Source organism: Plectropomus leopardus, chromosome 2, assembly GCF_026936395.1.
Source record: "Plectropomus leopardus strain MGB_pleo_1.0 chromosome 2, ASM2693639v1, whole genome shotgun sequence".
Classification (NCBI taxonomy): domain Eukaryota; kingdom Metazoa; phylum Chordata; class Actinopteri; order Perciformes; family Serranidae; genus Plectropomus; species Plectropomus leopardus.
Window position 1 is genome coordinate 31777066 of NC_142177.1, and position 17352 is coordinate 31794417.

The following is a 17352-nucleotide window of genomic DNA, read 5'->3' on the forward strand; positions in this document are numbered from 1 at the left end:
TTATTAATTTATTTCTCTTGAAAACACTTAATTGCATTTTATGGTATAAAATATAAGTTAAGTTTCTTATAATAATAATTATTATTTTACCGCAGACTGTTGGCTGATCATAGCAGGGAAGCAGAGGTGTGATTAAAAAGATTAGTGACCGCTCTGCCCTGAGGTGTCCCTGCAGACACGATACCAGGCAACTGGACGGCAGACATTATTAATGTTATTAACTTTTTTTAAATTTGAGAAATTTATATATTGAAGTTTACAGAAGTTGTTGCTTAATCAGGAGCATTGCCATCTTCTTGACCTCTTTCACTTTGTGAAGTTCCTGTTTCACATCAGTTTCTCAATAGCTTCAAAAATTTTACAACTCCATTCTGTTACTTTGTCAGGAAATAAGAATCAATCTGTGAACTGTGTTACCAGATAATATGAGTTGTGGTCTTTAACATAAATTTATTACAGATAAAAAGTTTTAAAGAAACAGTTTCTCTGCTGCTCACTAACAACACCAACAAAAAAAGAAATCTAACACAAATAAAGCTTCCTATACTGTTTTTAGTTGTGGTGATGGCGCCGTCTCTGCGTTATCGGTGTATCACGGTTTGTCTAAGCCGGAGCCATTATGTGGTTTCAGCTATCTGACCAAGAGCAGCATAGACTGACCACATGCAGGCGCAGGATTGCCAAATGATGATGTGTAACACAGTCTGGACTATTTTTAGCCGGCAACAAAATAACTTTCATCATCGAGTCTTGGAAGCCAGACATTTTATTTCCGGAAGCCCGAACGCTAAAGTCTTTGGGAGCCTTTGCACAGTCATTAGTGATTTAAGGCTAATTAAAAAGGACAAAGAGACAATGTCATGAGTGTAAACCTTTTACATTTTTATTGCTTTTTACACACAGAGAGGGCAGATTAATCAAAAAGTCCAAAGCCCATGTCTTCGTCCGACTCTTCTGATTCCTCTTTCTTCTCTTCCTTTTTCTCTTCCGCTGGAAACGAGACGGAAAAAAAAAAGTTAAGACAACAGCAAGCGAGAATATTTAGCAGCACTATATAGATAAGTTTGTTTTAAGGGTGCTAAATGTGACCACAGATTCATTTGTGAGGTCATCATAGTATTTTCACTGCTATCAAATAAAACAATCCTACAGAAACTTTAAACTTGTGTCAGTTAAAGCTGAAACTGAGTAGTAAATTCATACCAGCAGCAGGCGCAGCCCCAGCTCCACCGGCACCACCAGCAGCAGCAGCAGGAGCTGCTACAGCACCGCCTGCTGGTACGGAGGCTAACTTAGAGAGGCCTGTGGACAAAAGAAATACGCAATTTTTTAGCCATCTTTCATGTTTGACATCTTGAAATCTTCAAATGTATTTTCACTGAGAGGCCTTTACCTGAGTTCATGACTTCATTGATGTCTTTTCCATTCAGCTCACTAATGACCTGCAGAGAAAATGAGATTTTTAGCCAGACAGCATCTAAAACGGAAAAACAAAATCTGAAAAGTTTTTATAATTGCATGATATTGTGTTACAGGGCTTACCTTGTTTAAGCGTTCGTCATCGGCCTCAATTCCCACGCTGCCCAAGATGGCCTTGATGTCCTTTGCAGAGGGGCTGGTGTTTCCACCGAGCACAGCTAGGAGGTAAGCGGCCACGTAACGCATTCTGCAGTGACAGAGGAGAAACACAGAGTGACAGGTGAATGATTTGAGTGTAACTCTGACGTCAAGTCTGCAGGCGTTTAGTGGAAATCTGCTGGAACTTTGTCATCAATTCTTTTCTTTTAAAGTTAAAAGTGACCAACTATAACTAAAAATCTTGCTTTAGTTAATTTCACCCATGTCTTTAATTGCCTATTCTATATTTTAGAGGTTAAATTGTCAATACATTGTCATAAAATTTATTGCAATTTTTCGTGCTGAATTACCAAACATCTCCTAATTCCTGATTTTGAAGTCATCTTTAAACAGATGAAAATGGTCTTAAATTATTCTCATTATCTTTGGGTTTTAGACTTTTAATTAGACAAAACAAGCAGAGTGAATTTGTTAACTAGTAAATTGTGATGGGCATTTGTCACTGACAATTTCAAATGATTTATTGTGACAATAATTCTTAGAGAATTTTTCTGCAACAAAGGATTAACTTTTAATCAACTGATATGCTGATTGTTTGTTGAATGAATTGTTTTCAATACAAAATGCACAAAAATAATTTCCCAAAGCCATAGTGGACAAGTATTTAGATTGCTTGTTTTGTCTGATCAACAGCACAAACCTCATTAGATTTTATTTGTCGAACATGGAAGACTAAGAAAACCAGGAATATTCATTTATTTTAAATTCTTGCAAATAAACGTGGTGATTTACTATTCACTTTAACTTCTAATTGTGGTAAAATGCGCGAAGCAACTGTTATCATATACAGAATAATTCTTGAAATAGTGCAAATTGCTCTTGTTTTTAAGGGACCCAGATGGAGTTAATCATATAATTAGAGTCCACCCATGAGTCGCACTTCAGTGCTCGGTATCACCACCGGGAGGCTGGACGCCATCCTGTCCACATTTGGTGGGTTTATTTTTAACTAAGTCTATCAAGTGACAACGTCGTGGTGTACGTTCATTTAGTAAACATTTTTAAGTATTAAACAAAAATAACAAGCCACACCAGAAAGCCATAATTGGCCTAAATACTGTAGTTTCCTCTCTGAGTGAGTCAACGTGCTAAAGGAGGAGCCCAGTTTGATGTTAGCTTAGCCACCGTTAGCTGAAGTCTCACTGAACGGACTTTAATCACACACGGACACCGAGCAACTGATCAAAGGTCGGTGTTAACTGTTTGTATTTCACTGTTTTTGAGCTGCACTTTCTACTTCTCCTGCAGAGTCAAACCTAACAACTGTGATCCATGTGTTTTAGCGCTGACAGAGACAGCATGGCGGACTGTGTTTTTCCTACAACAACAGCCTCCATTTGTGTCAGCAGCTTCTACAACTAAAACGCCGCATTTTCCAGGTATTACACTCAGCCCTCGACTACATAACACATTAACTATACAGCGAAACAATATGAAATCGCCAAACACAGTTTAGTTTATTCATATTTTACTTACTTAAGTCTAAATAGACACGAAACGTTGGTCACGCTAGAAAATCCGGAAAAGAGGAAGGAGGAGGTACCGGAAACTGTAGAATAGTGGAATGCGCCGATTTCATTGGTCCGTTTGGATGACAGACGTCTACGTCACATTCAGATCAAATGGTGAATGAAATAAATCTGTCACATTTATCCCATAGTTTAATACCACTCTGTGTGTTTAACATATAAATTACAACTTCCTTAACACTTCCAATTACACTGTTAAATAGTATTCTTAACCCTCATGCACAGTTTCAATTATCTGAATAATAACACATTTGGTACAAAAAATGTACCCCGTTAAAAAGTGCTGTTTAAATACTATATAAATATTTAACTTCCACTGCATTGCATTTGTCAACCAACATCAGTCCTGATAATAACTATCAAATATATATACATTTTCAAGATTTTAACCCCTGAAATACCAGTTTGTTTACATGATGCCACTGTTTTTTAAATGAAAAAAAAAACACAAAAAGTGGTTATTTTTCATATACTTAATGATATTTTGTTGTTGTTGATTATCACAGTCTGGGGTAGGTCAATGATTAGTAGCAATGTTGATATTTTATTTTGTCATCTTTTTTCATTATTTTGATCAGTGTTTCCTCAGTATTTTTTAAAACAAAGCAATAGAAAAATCTGATGTGAATACATGCATTAAAAACTGTATAATAAAAGTGTGCAGTGGTGAAGGAATTATTCAGATCCATTTAAATTAAGTTACCAACACCACACTGTAAAAATACCTAGTTACAAGAAAAAGGCCTGCATTGAAAATGTAACCAAAATACCATGTCAGTATAATGAAAGAAATGTGCTTAGAGTATTTAAAGTACTCAATGTGGAAAAAAAACTTTAAAAAAATAATGAAAGAAATAAGACATTTTTAAAAGGTTTATCCTCACATGTAAGAAGCTAGAAGCATAAAATGTTCCTATTTTTGCATGAGAATGTCATAAGTAGCGGTATTGTTGGCACTCAATTTTCTTTCAATTGACTAATCCATAATTGATCATTTCTGCTGTACCTATATACATTTTTGGGTAGTTTTATTTATAACAAAGCATCAACTCGTAATATCTTTTATATTCCAAAATTCTCCTTTTTAATGCACTAAAGCTGTCAGATAATTAAAGTGGAGTAAAATGTACATTTTCCTCTTGAATGTAGTTGAGTAAAAATACTATAAAGTGCTATTAAAAGAAAATAGTTAAATAAAATATTAGTACTTCTACTTGAGTTCTTGTAGCTACTTAGTTATATTCCTCCACTGCAAGTGATTCTATAGTAGTATATGTGATTTGTTTCCTTTTTTCTGTCTTTTCCCTCCCTACTTTTCTTCATTTTTTCTTGATTGATTGAACATTTTCATTTAATCAGCACTCTGTATTTGTTGTTAAATAAAACACTCCTGTAGCAAAGTAAAAATCCAATATTTGTCAGTTTCATCAGAAATGTGGATGTATCATAAGTAAAATGTACTAAAAGTATCAAAATATCTAATTAGTAGCAGAATGGTCCCTTTTAGAGTATTATTTCACAATATTGGATTAATATAATTGTTGCATTTCTTTAGCATTGTAATGTTAGAACTGGACAAAATAGACATTATGTTGTATAACAATTGGGTTACGTTCAAAGTAACTGATAAGTAACTATAGGCTAAGTGTCCAACAAATGTAACAGAGCAAAAACTAATCTGTTCCTCCTAAATAGAGTTTCAAGTAGCATATAATGGAAAATATCATGTTAAGTACAACTACCACAAAACTGTGCAGTACTTGAATAAACAGGTAGATGCAGCTGATCTTGTCAGAGTTCAGTTTAGCCGTTTACAATCTGACACTTACCCCTAAACTGTCTCTTAAAGGGCTTTGAATTTAGATCATGCTATATATTCTACTATATGATACCAACTTTAAAACTAAATGACCTTTTATTGACAATAAAACGACAGTTGGACAATGATTAGTAGTTAAAGACGTGACAAAGCTTGTGTGAGGTATATTGTATGACACAACAACAATTCAGTTGCATTCATTATTTATTTCCATCAATACACCATCAATTATAATTCAGAAATCACTAATGCATAGCCTTTTCTCTAGTTAACATGTAGCTGTAAATTGATTCTTTCCTGGGCATTTGTATTACCACATGTGCCGAAAACATTGTAGAAAAGAATATTAAAAAATCATAACACAATCCAGTGATCACCCCCTCTATTATCGATCTACAGCTCCAACAGCTCCTCCTGTCTCTGCTGGCTGAAGAGCCAGTCAAACAGAAAGACCACTGAATCTGACACAAACTCTGCAATCTTCTTCACATTTGTCACATACCAAAATTTATAGACAGTTTCTCCCAGTATCATGAGCAAAAAAATGACCAAGATACCAAGGAAGATGCGGTCCATATAGTAGTTTGCCTTTTCTCTGAAGGTCCACTGCTCCCAAGGTAGTGCACGCCTGGCTTCGCAGTATTTACTAAAGTGTAGTAAAGCGGCCTCTTCTTCATCCAGCTCTTCCTCTGGGGCTTCCATGTCTTGGCCTCCCTCTGCTTCATCGGTGTTGGCCATTTTACTGTGTGTGTTTTATGCTGCAAATAAAAGTTTCCTTTAGTTGTTTGAGAATATTAAAATGATAAAAGTATTAATTTTGAAGACTTAACCTCCTGCAAACCCCATCGCTTCATATGAGGGCATTGATTTTTGGGGTGGCTGCACCTTATGCCTCATTCTGCTAAACTTGGACCTGTTGTCCTGGTTCAAAGACACTTTTATGTGACACTTAGTGGTAGCAACAGGCTCCCAGCAGGGCTGCTCAGCGTTGCAACAATTTTTTCCCAATGGTCACTTGGTGGCAAAAAAAACCCTGAGGCCAAGAAAGCGTTTTCGCATTGAAAAAATTGTAAAAGAGGCATCTATAACACTGTTGACAGGACACCTTGATCTTCAAACCAGGTCAGTTAGGAATCTTTCTTTTATGAATGTTTGAGCCATTGTGGTTTTAGATTTGCAAACTCTTCTCAGGCTGAGAGAAACAATGTAACAATGTGTGGCATACCACAGAGGTAAACCCAGAAGCTAGAAAACTTTTTCGGCTAAGACTTATTTGTCAATTAGGTGTGACAAATTGTTCTTATACGTGTAAAATAACCGTGTGCATGCATGTATTTTAAACCAGAATAGGTTATAGACTGCTTTCCCATTGCCAGTAAAGAAGAGCTGTGTACACGGCTCTTCAGTGGACCTATGTGCCTTTCCGTGTGTGTGTGTGTGTGTGTGTGTGTGTGTGTGTGTGTGTGTGTGTGTGTGTGTGTGTGGTTTTTTTTTTATGTGTCATGTTCAACATCACGGACGGACCGGAGAAAAGGTAGATGGTAGAAAGCAGCATGGACAGAGGCCTGTGAAAACTTTACGATGGTCTTTTTGTATCTCTTACATTTTCAGTCTCATTTTCAAACTCAGTGCAGACTAATTTTAATCGATGTTTGAGCACTGCTTAGGCGGAGACAGGTAATTAAAGGCGCTGCGTACATGCTTCTCGCCGGTTAAGGAGCTAAAATTAGCGTGTTCACCCTAGTGTTCGGTTCTCATCAGAGCTGGAGGCGATAAATACCCATGTCTACTGCAGAATAATTTAACCTGGATGTGACTGCTGATTGTACACTTTCTAATTGCATTAAAAAGCCAGATGTTAGCAGGTGTTTGTGGGTTTCTTGTGCTTTGGGAAATAAGGCAGTACAGACAAAAATGACTCTCTTAATATGGAGTTTGCATTATTTGTGATTTTGGTTGTGCTCAGCCATGTTTAGGCGCTGAAATGAACAGTTCTGAACAGTTTTAGACTTAAACAGTGACTCCTAACCCTAAGAGTTACAGAACATTGAACATGTGTTGCTTTGCTTGCAATTTTGCTTTTGCACAACCATTTTCAGGCATTAAAATAACAGTTTTATACTTTATTGGACACAATTTAAAATAAACCCAATCCCTATATGAGGGCTTTTTTTTCCTCTTAAAAACGACTTACTGCTAAAAGACAATCCTTAGTTTTTTAAATACTTATCAGGTCCTACTTATCCAAAATAGCTAGGAGAAATACTCAAACCAATTATTGAGTCTCATGAGGTTAAGATCATATTAAGCTTCACAAATCTTTACTTTGCAGCTATTTCAGAGTGAATGTGCAGGGTCTTACCTCAAAGACGATAAGTTTAGGATGAAGATAAGATGCGCGCACCAAATTGAATATCTTGGCTTTTTGTCTCCTCTCCTACACCATGTTTGTGCCCTTTCAGCATTCGATAGGCCACCGACCACAGGACTGTGTGGTGCGGAGGTGGTAAATGCCAGGTGGTTCTGCAGCACTAAGACAGGCGCTGGGGATTAGACAATGCTCAGCAGTTTCAAATCCCTCATCAGGATAAAGGTGACAGATGGTAAAAGACGTATTGTGAAGGAGGGACAGAGACAGACAGAGAGTAAAGGCTTCAGATGATGACATGTTCTCATGAAACTATTTAGCAGTTTCAGGTGGGTGTAGCATACCTGCCAGGTGAATGTACATCAATATGAGAAGGGTAAATAAAGACAAAAATACTTAACAAACAACATTTAAACATGCATTCTAGACCAGATTAGACCCCTTTTTTCTTGTAAGTTTTGATAGTGGAAGTGCAGTATTGTGACATGGAGCGAAACCAGGCGAAAGTGAAACTGATGACAAAGCAGAAATGGCACAGCTTTAGCAGAAGCTTTAGCTTTAGAGTCGAAATAAATCACTTCAGCATAATGCTCTTTGGGTAATTTACTCAAATGCTTCAGAGGCTTTTCAACACCCTGCGACAGCTCGTGAAATATGGCCGAAACTAGCTGAATTAGCCGAAGAGATGCCTGCATCCTGTGATAAAGACTAATGACTGCATTGCTCTGATGTTGCCAGAGTTTTGTTCCATTTGGTTTAGTGACTTTATTGGTAATTTGCATTCCAGGCACGGCCTCCTCTGGTCTCTGTTTATTGAATGGTTTCCCATGAAACATAAAATTTCAGAACACACTGTACTCTTTATTGATCTCATCCAATAAATCTTCCCATTCAGACTTGGCTTTGATGTGACTACGCAAAGATTCGATGTAGGTGTTTGATAATCGTTCTGATCTAATTTTGTTGCACAGCTTCACACAGCTATGTTGGTCTGTTGGTCAGTCACTCAACCTCCTTGGTCCAGATTTAAATATATCAACCACAAAAAAAACCAACAAACATAAGCATATCAAATGACTAAGCAATGCATGTTTATTTCTGGTGAATTTACCAACAAGCTTTTTGAACATGACATGTTTTTTTGCATCACTTATGTTGACATATAATTCAATATGAATCAATCAAGGAAAATTACATAATGCAGGTTGATGGTGATATTTTTCTCTTGATTGTGGGCTCATTTTTTAAAAATCTAGTGTCAAAGAAAAATGAATATTTCAGATATGTTGGCTACTTGTCCGTGACTCAGTGAAGTGTATCGCTTTGGTTTGTTGATGGATTGATATTCCAAGTATCGACCAATCCCACAAGTGTCATCGTTGCAGTGCAGTTCTTTGTTACAAGTTTACATCCACTTTCTCCGTCAGGGCTGGCGTACTGGTGGGGCATGGGGTTGGCGTTGTGGGTTTACATAACATGCATCGACGAGCGAGCTGGATCAGTGTGATGCGGAACCGCTTTATCCTGAATGCATAAACCATCGGGTTGAGTGCTGAGTTCACATGGGACATGAAAATGCCAACATACATGGCAAACTTGGGTATGGAACACTTCGGGCAGAAGAAGATGATGCAGTTCATGATGTGTATTGGCAGCCAACACACAGCAAAGAGGAAGACCACCAACGCCAGTGATTTCGCCAGTTTCAGCTCCTTCCGATAGTACCTGTCTCTGTCTCCGTCACATGTGGCCTCAGCACGCTTGTTAAGTTGTCGCCGGATCACCCTAAAGATCTCTGCATACAGACCTATCATTATGGACAGCGGTACCACCACCCAGCCAAAGAAATTAAAGTAAACCATGTAGTCCATCCTCATGACAGCGGTGAATTCACAGACGATGTCGCTGGTGCTGCTGAGGTTTCTTTGAACGTTGAGGTTATTCCATCCAATCATTGGAACCAATCCAGTGAGGAAAGAGAGGATCCAACACAGACAGACTGCCACATACGCCCGCCTCTGGGTCACTATGGTGCTGTACCTGAGTCAGTGGAAAACAAACAAGTTCTTTTAATCACTTAAATGCATATATATATATATATATACTGTGCTTCTGAATTTCTCTGAACAAATGCCAGTCCATAGATTTATTGTTCAGGATCGTTTTTCTCAACTGCCAGCCTCTGACATTTGGATCCAGCTGATAAACAAAAACTAGTATGGGCGACTGCCAAAATCCTTTAACAAACTGTGCATATGTCAGTTATTTAGGCAGACAGGGACATTTTCATTTGCTTAAAAGCTTTTGATGTCCAGCCCATTGATTTACATTAAACTAGACAACGATATATAGTACCACGTCAGGCATCAACACTGAGAACCTCGTCCTCTTGATTGACTCCCTGAGGCTAAAAGCCCACATTTAGCTCTCTGATGCTAAGAGCAATAAAAAGAGACTTTTACTCTGACTATGATTGTTTGTTCTTCTAAAATACTACAGCTTTAGAGATTATGGATTATCAGAAATTTAAAGATGAATTTGTTGGTTTTGAGAGCAATTTAATGGCACAGTGTGTAAGAGTTAGGGGGATTTAGTGTTATTAAGTGGTGAGGACTGCACATTGCAACTGAAACTTCTCCCGGTTAGAATTCCTTCAGTGTTTGTTGTTCAGCAGGTTTTTACCAGGAGCCAAATTTTCAGCAGAGGTCCCCATCTCTCCAAAACAAATGGATAAAGTTATTAAAACTGATTAAAAACACTGAATTATGCAGTTTTCCATTACAAATGAGTATTTCTGAACTGAATTTACATTTTTCTTTTATTTGACAGGAATGATGATATTTACAGAGTATGAGGTGGATGTGTTGCACAGAGAATCTAGTTTGCCTTTTACATGTCTGGCTGGGCTGTTTTTCCTGTCAGAGATGGGGAGCTAAACTAGCCCCTGCTAATGTGTGCTCACAGATTTTTTTCTGATAACTTAAGATCCAGATCTTCTGGAGGTTTCTACTAGGAGCAGAATTAGGTTTCCTCCTCTCCAAAACAAATGAACCCAGTGATTTAAACAGGTAAAAACACTGAATAAAGCAGTTTCACATTCTAAAATGTGTGGCTTTCCAGTGCTCTCATTACAGAAGTGCTGCTAACTATTGTGGCCAATGTAAAAATAAGAAGAGACTGAATTTGGTTTGTCCTTTCTGGGCTACCGTGTAAACATGGTGGTGCAACATGGCAGTCTCCACAGATGAGGACCCTCCCCCTTTTGCACATGTACATGGCTTATTCAAAGATAACAAACAAAAATGTTTCTTGTTGTCAGGTGATTATTAGGGCTGTACCTGACTCAGAATTATGTCAGTTGAGTCAGATTTGGCAGTTCAATATGAGTATTCGACAATTCTGGGGCTTTTTTTTTTAAATACAATGTTTTAAAGCCTGAACAGGCTCTATGGGACATTCAGCATAACAGCTGAATTAACGTCACATAGTAAACAAGTTGACGGTGCTAATGGCAGGTCACAAATGCGCAATAACATTTTTTGCTGACACTAAACATAAAGAAAAGCTGCAACTTGCTGTAAGCTGTAAATACACTTCTTCACTTTATGGTGCGGTCTCTCTCTCTGTGCCGCTGCCTGCATGTCCGCAACTGCAAAGAATAGTTTTAAAGTCAAGAGCACTCACTCCACAGCAAAATCTGGGGACCAAAACATTCCCAGAAGTACACTACACAGAAAAAAACGATTGCTCAACTTAAAGATATCGACTGAGAGTCTCTAACTGATGATTCGAGTCTGATTGTCATATTTGCTATTATATCCCCCTAAATCCTACCCACCGAACCTTTAAGACAATTTAGCAGTTTAAGGTAATATTAATTAAAGTTACATGACTTAATTTAATTTGTATGGGGGATTGATGCTGCTTGATGCAGTAAGTATCTTTGAGTGAAATCAGCCTTGTGAATGAACAGCACTTAAATTAGTCTTTTCAGAAAGCTGCAATGGACTGGGACAGGTAACCACAACCATTCAGTGATTATGCTGACATCAGTTCCTATTGTTCCCAGTTATGAATATTTTATTATTGTTACAGCAAATAGACTGTCAGTAAGGATATCAATACTGTAATTGTTTTCTAAACAGTGTTGTCTCAAAATTAATCATCCCATGCAGTCTCAACTAAACAAATCTCTACATTTTTAAAATCCAGTCTAAATCCAGAGAGAACTTTTCAAATGAAATTATGACCATTTGGTTTTACAAAAGTTCCTCACTTGGTGGGAATCTTGACTCGCAGATATCGGTCGATGGCGATGGCCAGCAGGGAAAGGATGGAGCTCTGGGTGATGATCACCAGCAGGCAGGAGAGGAAGAGGCAGGTGTAGAACTGAGTGTTAAATCCCAGACTGATGATAATAGCCAGAGGGATGACCAAAACCCCCACGGCGATATCAGCCACAGCCAGAGACACAATGAAGCAGAAGGTGGTGTTACGGAGAGCCCGGTTCACACACACAGCCAGAACCACCAGCACATTCCCCATCACAGAGGCCAGGGCTATAGCTGTCTCTATGGAGATGTACAGCATGTCCACATGTTCCCGACGCTTAATCCCAGGAGAAGAAGACATTTTTGCTTTTTTACAAATCTCGCTTACCTTGACTAAAATTTTAAAAATGAAAGAAAATCAATTTTTTTTTATTGAAACTTCTTTCCTCTACTCTGGGTTTTGCTTCTTCCAGCATGTTTGCTATCTAACTAAAAGAAGAGCACTTTTTCTCTTTGTCACATTTACACAACAAGTAGCCCTGGTGCTCCTGAAGAGATGTTGAGTGATTCATCCTCAGCATGTTGTCCAAGCTTTACACAGGACTGGATACTAGTGCATCACCACTCTTCTACATCCTTACTCCCCCCCTCTCTCTCTCTCTCGCTCTCTCACTCCTAGTCACTCTCTCACTTCTCTGTAGAAACTGGTCATAATATCGGGGGGAGGGACTTTTCTTTCTGCAGCACCCTGCAGCAGTAGTTTTGCTCACATTTATGTCTGTGTGTGCGTGCGTGCATGTCTTTTGAGAGGCGCTTATGTAATAACTGGAAGGATGAATTTCGATAAGGATTTTAATAATAGCAATAATGAGCTCTCAACCAAAGATTGATGAGCATTAGAGCTGATGTGATCTCAGTACAACTTCAACAGTATCAGCATGTACGTGAGATAAAACTGCCAAAGATATGCTGGAGAAAGAGTTGACATTATAGTGAGTAAATCAGACAGCACTGAGACGCTGACTTTTTTTTTTTTTAACTGCAAAATGTCATCATAGTCATAGCTCATGTTAGTCACATCTAAAAACATCTAATCTATCTTTATTAACCAAATGTAAATGATCCTTGTCAAAAATATGTTTGTATCTCCTGGAAAAGGGGGGTCTCACTTCACTGCAAGGGCATCACCATACACCACTCTGGCAGTGTCTCTGGCGTCATTATAGTGACAAACACAACAACATCAACAGGAGCAAACACTGTACTCTGACCCAGGAGGCTGGTGCTTGAGACCTACAAATAACACCAGTTGCAGTGCTTGTGCTCGTTAATGCTGGCTGTTTTTTAGCGTCATCCAGGATCTTTTCCTAAACATAACCAAATTGTTTTGTTGGCTAGACCTAACCGCCAGCTTCTTTCTTATCATTACATCATGCCACCCAAAGATGGGTGATTTTTAAATTAATGTCTGCAATCTTTTGTTCTAACCATAACTAAGTGGTTCAGTTGCCTAAACCTAACCATCGCACTGTTTGTGCAGCTCAAAGTTGGGTGTTTTTTAAATATATTTTTTGCAACATCTGCAATCTTTTCCAAATCATAACCAAGTTTAGTTGACTAATGCTAACCACTGACACCTTTACCACAGCATTTGTGGCGCTTAAAGCCAGGTGTTGTTTTTATTTTTTTGTTTTTAGAAACATTCACAATCCTCTCGAAGTTTAGTTGCATAAATCTCACCTCCAATCCCTTTACTGCTCTGTTCATCCTGTTCAAAGTTCGGTGTATTTTATAGCAACATCTACAATATTTTCCTAATCATAACCAGGTTTAGTTTCCTAAATCTAACCAACGACTCCTTTACCACTTTGTGTGTGTGCTGCTCAAAGCTGGCTGTGTTTTTAGCAACATCTGCTGCTACTTTGTAAAGATGGGTGTTTTTTAGGGATGTCCGCAATCTTTCGTTCAAACCATAAAAAAAGTAGTTTTGCTACCTAAGCCTAACTGCCGACCCAGTAGGGAGGAAATCACGTTGTTAGTTTTCTTAGGAAATTGAACTGTGATGAATATCTGACTTTCTTATCTTTCATTAATCCAGCATCAGTCTAACTTGTGGTGATAACATGGTTCTAGAAAATCACCGCCTCCAGCCAAAAATCATTCTGGCCAGAGCACCTCCTGAAAACGACAACTTACCATTTTGAAACTTTTGTTTTTTTACCAATTAACTTAAGATATAAGTTGATAATCAGTGAGCTTTAATGGTCGGAGTATCTGCAGATTTTGTTACCTTTGGAAAGAGCCAGGTTAGCTGCTAGCTCCCAGTCTTTACAGTATGCTAAGCTAAGCTAACCACTCAATAGCTGGAGTCATATATTTGATGGACAGCGATGAGTGTTGTTAATCCTCTCATCTAATTTTATCAGAGTATTTTCCAAATGGCAAACCACTTCTTCAAAAGGAAGGAATCTGTGCACTTCAGTGCTCTGAGTGAGGGTTTTAATGCACCAATTACATAAATATTTAATTGTTGTTTTGATTGTTGGATCCAGTTCATTGCATTTAGCCAATGTCATGAGGGTAAACTTTTGTTAGAATTCAAGTCTCTCTCTGTCTTAACGGTGATGATCCACCTTAATTATGCAACATCAATGAGAGCGAGAAAGACATTTAACATTACATACATTTAAACTTCATGTTTCAACAGTGCTGTGGTTAACCTGTAGTTAGGTCTAGCCACAAAAAACACTTAGTCATGCTTAGATACAGATCATGTTTTCACATAAAATACCTCCTTTTTGAGGTCTTGACGTCATGATAAAGAGCAACCTCTTTTCATTGCACTATCTCAGTAAAAAAAACACCCACGTGTTAGACCTGGAGATACAGCAATACCCCCCCCCCCCAACAAAAACAGCTGGCTTTCTCTGTTTCTCTTTGCTCATTTTATTCATATATATTTCATTTATTGGCTGAAATTCAGTATGTGTGCTGCAAAAACCTGTTCTTCTTTTGTCATTTATGAGCAGTTGTGGTTTTTTACCTTCACTTTGAAAAAGGTGCTTATTGAAAATGCTTTAATACTTTTTAAAATTTTTATCTCATATCATTTATTTTGTTCTCAGATAATTTAAGTCCAACCCACCTTGGACTCTGCAGGGGTAAACTGCAGGTAGGAATTAGATCCAAAAGTTCAATTACTTATAAAAACTTAATCTAATTGTCTGTCAGAGAATGAAACGAGTTTGGCAGCAAGTATCACTGAGTAAGCAATCAATGAGATGGTCTTCAGTTGCTTGAGGAAGCAAATTCAATGTCTGCCTGCAAATATATTCAGTCAGATCTACTTTTGTAAAGAAAGCGATGACTCAGGCTGTTGCTTTGGGACATTGCCTGTATGATCTCAGGCTCTGGTCCATGCATTAGTGTTTATGAGCTGACACTGAATCAGTTTTATGTGGACTCTCTCATGCCACGTGCCTTCATTAGCTCAAGTGGGAGCCTCTATTCATTATCACTTCTAGAGATAACTGTAGATTTAAAAAATACTGCAGTATGCATCAAACATATTGGTTAAGCATTTAAGAACTAAGAAAATTATGGATTACTGTCATTATTGCACTTTTATTGTTCGCCTATTTCGTCCTTGCAGTTTGTTTATTTTTTCCCCTCTTGGAGTTATATTAAAAAAATCTCTTTTGTGGTTATATATTAACAATTAAAGACCCACAAAATGACAATTTGTATTAATTATACATGCTGTGTTACCTTGGATTTGTGAAGAAAACTATGGTAAGCATAATGATTTATTGATTGGGGACCACAGTTAACAACAGCAAAACTATTCCAAAACATCTGTTTACAAGCTCTCACAACACTCGTGCAGTAGAAGTCTCATTTATTCTGCTGGATATTCAGTACTTTCCACACACATACATTTTCGCTAAAAACAACATTATATTGGATTTTGGCTTTGAAGAGAGGTTTGGGAAGTACTGAGCATATGAGAACGAGATGCAACAGAACTGCAAAGAGACAAAAAAGGAGGGGTGGTGGGGCATTTTGCATATCTGTGCCCGGGACCCATTGCCTTGTAATTCGCCCATGCATACAATATTGTGTACAATGCATAGAGAAATTATTGGAAAAATTGAAATAGAAACATGGCATTATGTATAATATGTGTGTCATACCATTACAGTTCAATGTATAACAAAATATGTATATAGAAAATAGAAATGAAAAAAATGTAGGTTACAGATATGTGGATATGACCACAATATCAACCCAAGCGTAAATAAAAATGCTGAGAAATGGAATTTATAAGTTTGTATAATATCAATTCAAGAATAGTATGAATTAAAATTAAATAAGATTAGTTGAAATGTACAGTATAAATGCAGTATTAATGCCAGAGTATTGCACAGTTGAATTATTGCAGAGTATTGCAAGTGCACATGAAACATGCTGTAGACTGTTGACTCTTGTATGGTTTCAGCATATCACGCAATTATACGGGTAATTTAAAAAGTAAGACATTAGACATGTGCCCCATATGCAATCATTAATTTCCATGTACGCATGATAATTTCCTCCACTGATATTCCTCTACAGAAGATTCCCTCTGGTTTCACCACACAACATATCATTATCTATAAACAGAAGTAATGAATTTGATTATGGGCTTGCAGGGATCTGCTTGCGCATGTGCCACAGGGATGACATGACAGTGAAGCTTCTATTACCGGTTCCAATTAACAAAATTATTCTCAACATCCTCACCCAACATCCCGGCTTAATGCAGAATTTATTTCACTCTGACATAATGACTCCACGGCTGTACTGTCTCTGTTTGTGTCTATATTAATCGGTCAATCTCAGCAGTTTTCCAAATGGATATGAGTGTTCAAATTAATACGCTGAATGGAGCGGAAAATTAGAAATAAATCAGGGAGTGGCTTTGAATATTAACAGACTAACTCCCTCTACAGCAGCAGTTAATGGCTGTAACAAGATAGCTGCTGTTTGTTTGTTGTGTTTCTCTCCAGTTATGAATTTGAATATTTAACCGTTGCATCTTTTAACAAGTTGCTATTCTGTTTTGTCACATAAATCAAACAGGAACTGGATTCATAAGAATAGATTATACGGTGACACTGTGAAGCTGTGTTAAGAAAATTTAATGCAAAAGAGTAAACACGTACTTCAATGGCACACACCTAGCCCTTATTTTGGGAGCCAATACTATATTTTTATGGATAAATAAATGCATCATATACATGATAAATAATGATAAATAATATCAATGCATAAACCAATAAAAATATGGAAAAGAATAGAATAGACATGGAAAGAAGCAAGAGCAAGTAAACAAAATGTATTCATATTCATGTCACATCAGGGATTTTTGCTAAATAAGTTTTTGTAACAGTCAAAAAATCTGTTGTTTTTTTAATTATTTGTGAGAGGAAGAGAGGAAAACATTGAGTTGAAGTCAATCAAGAAAAGATAAGAGGGGTGTGAACCTAAACATTTTTGTTTATGGATAAAGAATTTCCCTTTATAAATCTATGTTACTTGTATCATCATCATAAAAAATTATATCTTTGATGGTAAAATCATGTGTGATGTTACAGTTATTAAAAACACTAACATTAGAACTTAGATTAGATCAAAAAGTTCATTGTTATTTTACACTTTAATAAAGTTTTATCAGCCTGGCCACAG

The 17352-nt window shown here is 37.4% G+C and overlaps 3 protein-coding genes and 1 long non-coding RNA gene across 5 annotated transcripts in view; 1 reads left to right on the top strand and 3 right to left on the bottom strand.

Annotated features, from left to right (window-relative positions):
- Nucleotides 1-861: 861 nt before the first annotated feature.
- On the bottom strand, nt 862-3264 carry rplp2a (ribosomal protein, large P2a). Its single transcript, XM_042508683.2, has 5 exons — nt 3115-3264; nt 1543-1666; nt 1394-1442; nt 1204-1302; nt 862-990 (listed from the first exon to the last, which is right to left on the bottom strand). The coding sequence occupies exons 2-5, from the start codon at nt 1663-1665 to the stop codon at nt 914-916; spliced, it is 348 nt and encodes a 115-aa protein (XP_042364617.1). The 5' UTR covers nt 1666; nt 3115-3264; the 3' UTR covers nt 862-913.
- The window catches only part of tulp1b (TUB like protein 1b), a 58593-nt gene continuing 43777 nt past the window's right edge, over nt 2537-17352 (top strand). For both annotated transcript variants that reach the window (XM_088091026.1, XM_088091028.1), the window contains exons 1-2: nt 2537-2826; nt 2922-3017. The gene's annotated coding sequence lies outside the window, so the exon portion shown is untranslated. The remainder of the gene's footprint in view (nt 2827-2921; nt 3018-17352) is intronic.
- On the bottom strand, nt 5173-7787 carry LOC148190245 (uncharacterized). Its single transcript, XR_015775346.1, has 2 exons — nt 7349-7787; nt 5173-5744 (listed from the first exon to the last, which is right to left on the bottom strand). It is a non-coding gene; the product is annotated as an uncharacterized LOC148190245 (long non-coding RNA).
- Nucleotides 8420-12519, bottom strand: LOC121959385 (adenosine receptor A1). The gene is made up of 2 exons (XM_042508678.2): nt 11631-12519; nt 8420-9394 (listed from the first exon to the last, which is right to left on the bottom strand). Exons 1-2 carry the CDS (start codon nt 11984-11986, stop codon nt 8752-8754), a joined length of 999 nt encoding a protein of 332 aa, XP_042364612.1. The 5' UTR covers nt 11987-12519; the 3' UTR covers nt 8420-8751.

Coding starts and splice junctions, on each gene's coding strand:
- rplp2a (XM_042508683.2), bottom strand. CDS start 1,665: ATGCGTTACGTGGCCGCTTACCTCCTAGCTGTGCTCGGTGGAAACACC. Junction 1,443..1,542: donor ATGACGAACGCTTAAACAAG/GTAAGCCCTGTA, acceptor TTTTCTCTGCAG/GTCATTAGTGAGCTGAATGG. Junction 991..1,203: donor TGGGGCTGCGCCTGCTGCTG/GTATGAATTTAC, acceptor TCTCGTTTCCAG/CGGAAGAGAAAAAGGAAGAG.
- LOC121959385 (XM_042508678.2), bottom strand. CDS start 11,986: ATGTCTTCTTCTCCTGGGATTAAGCGTCGGGAACATGTGGACATGCTG. Junction 9,395..11,630: donor CGAGTCAAGATTCCCACCAA/GTGAGGAACTTT, acceptor CCACTGACTCAG/GTACAGCACCATAGTGACCC.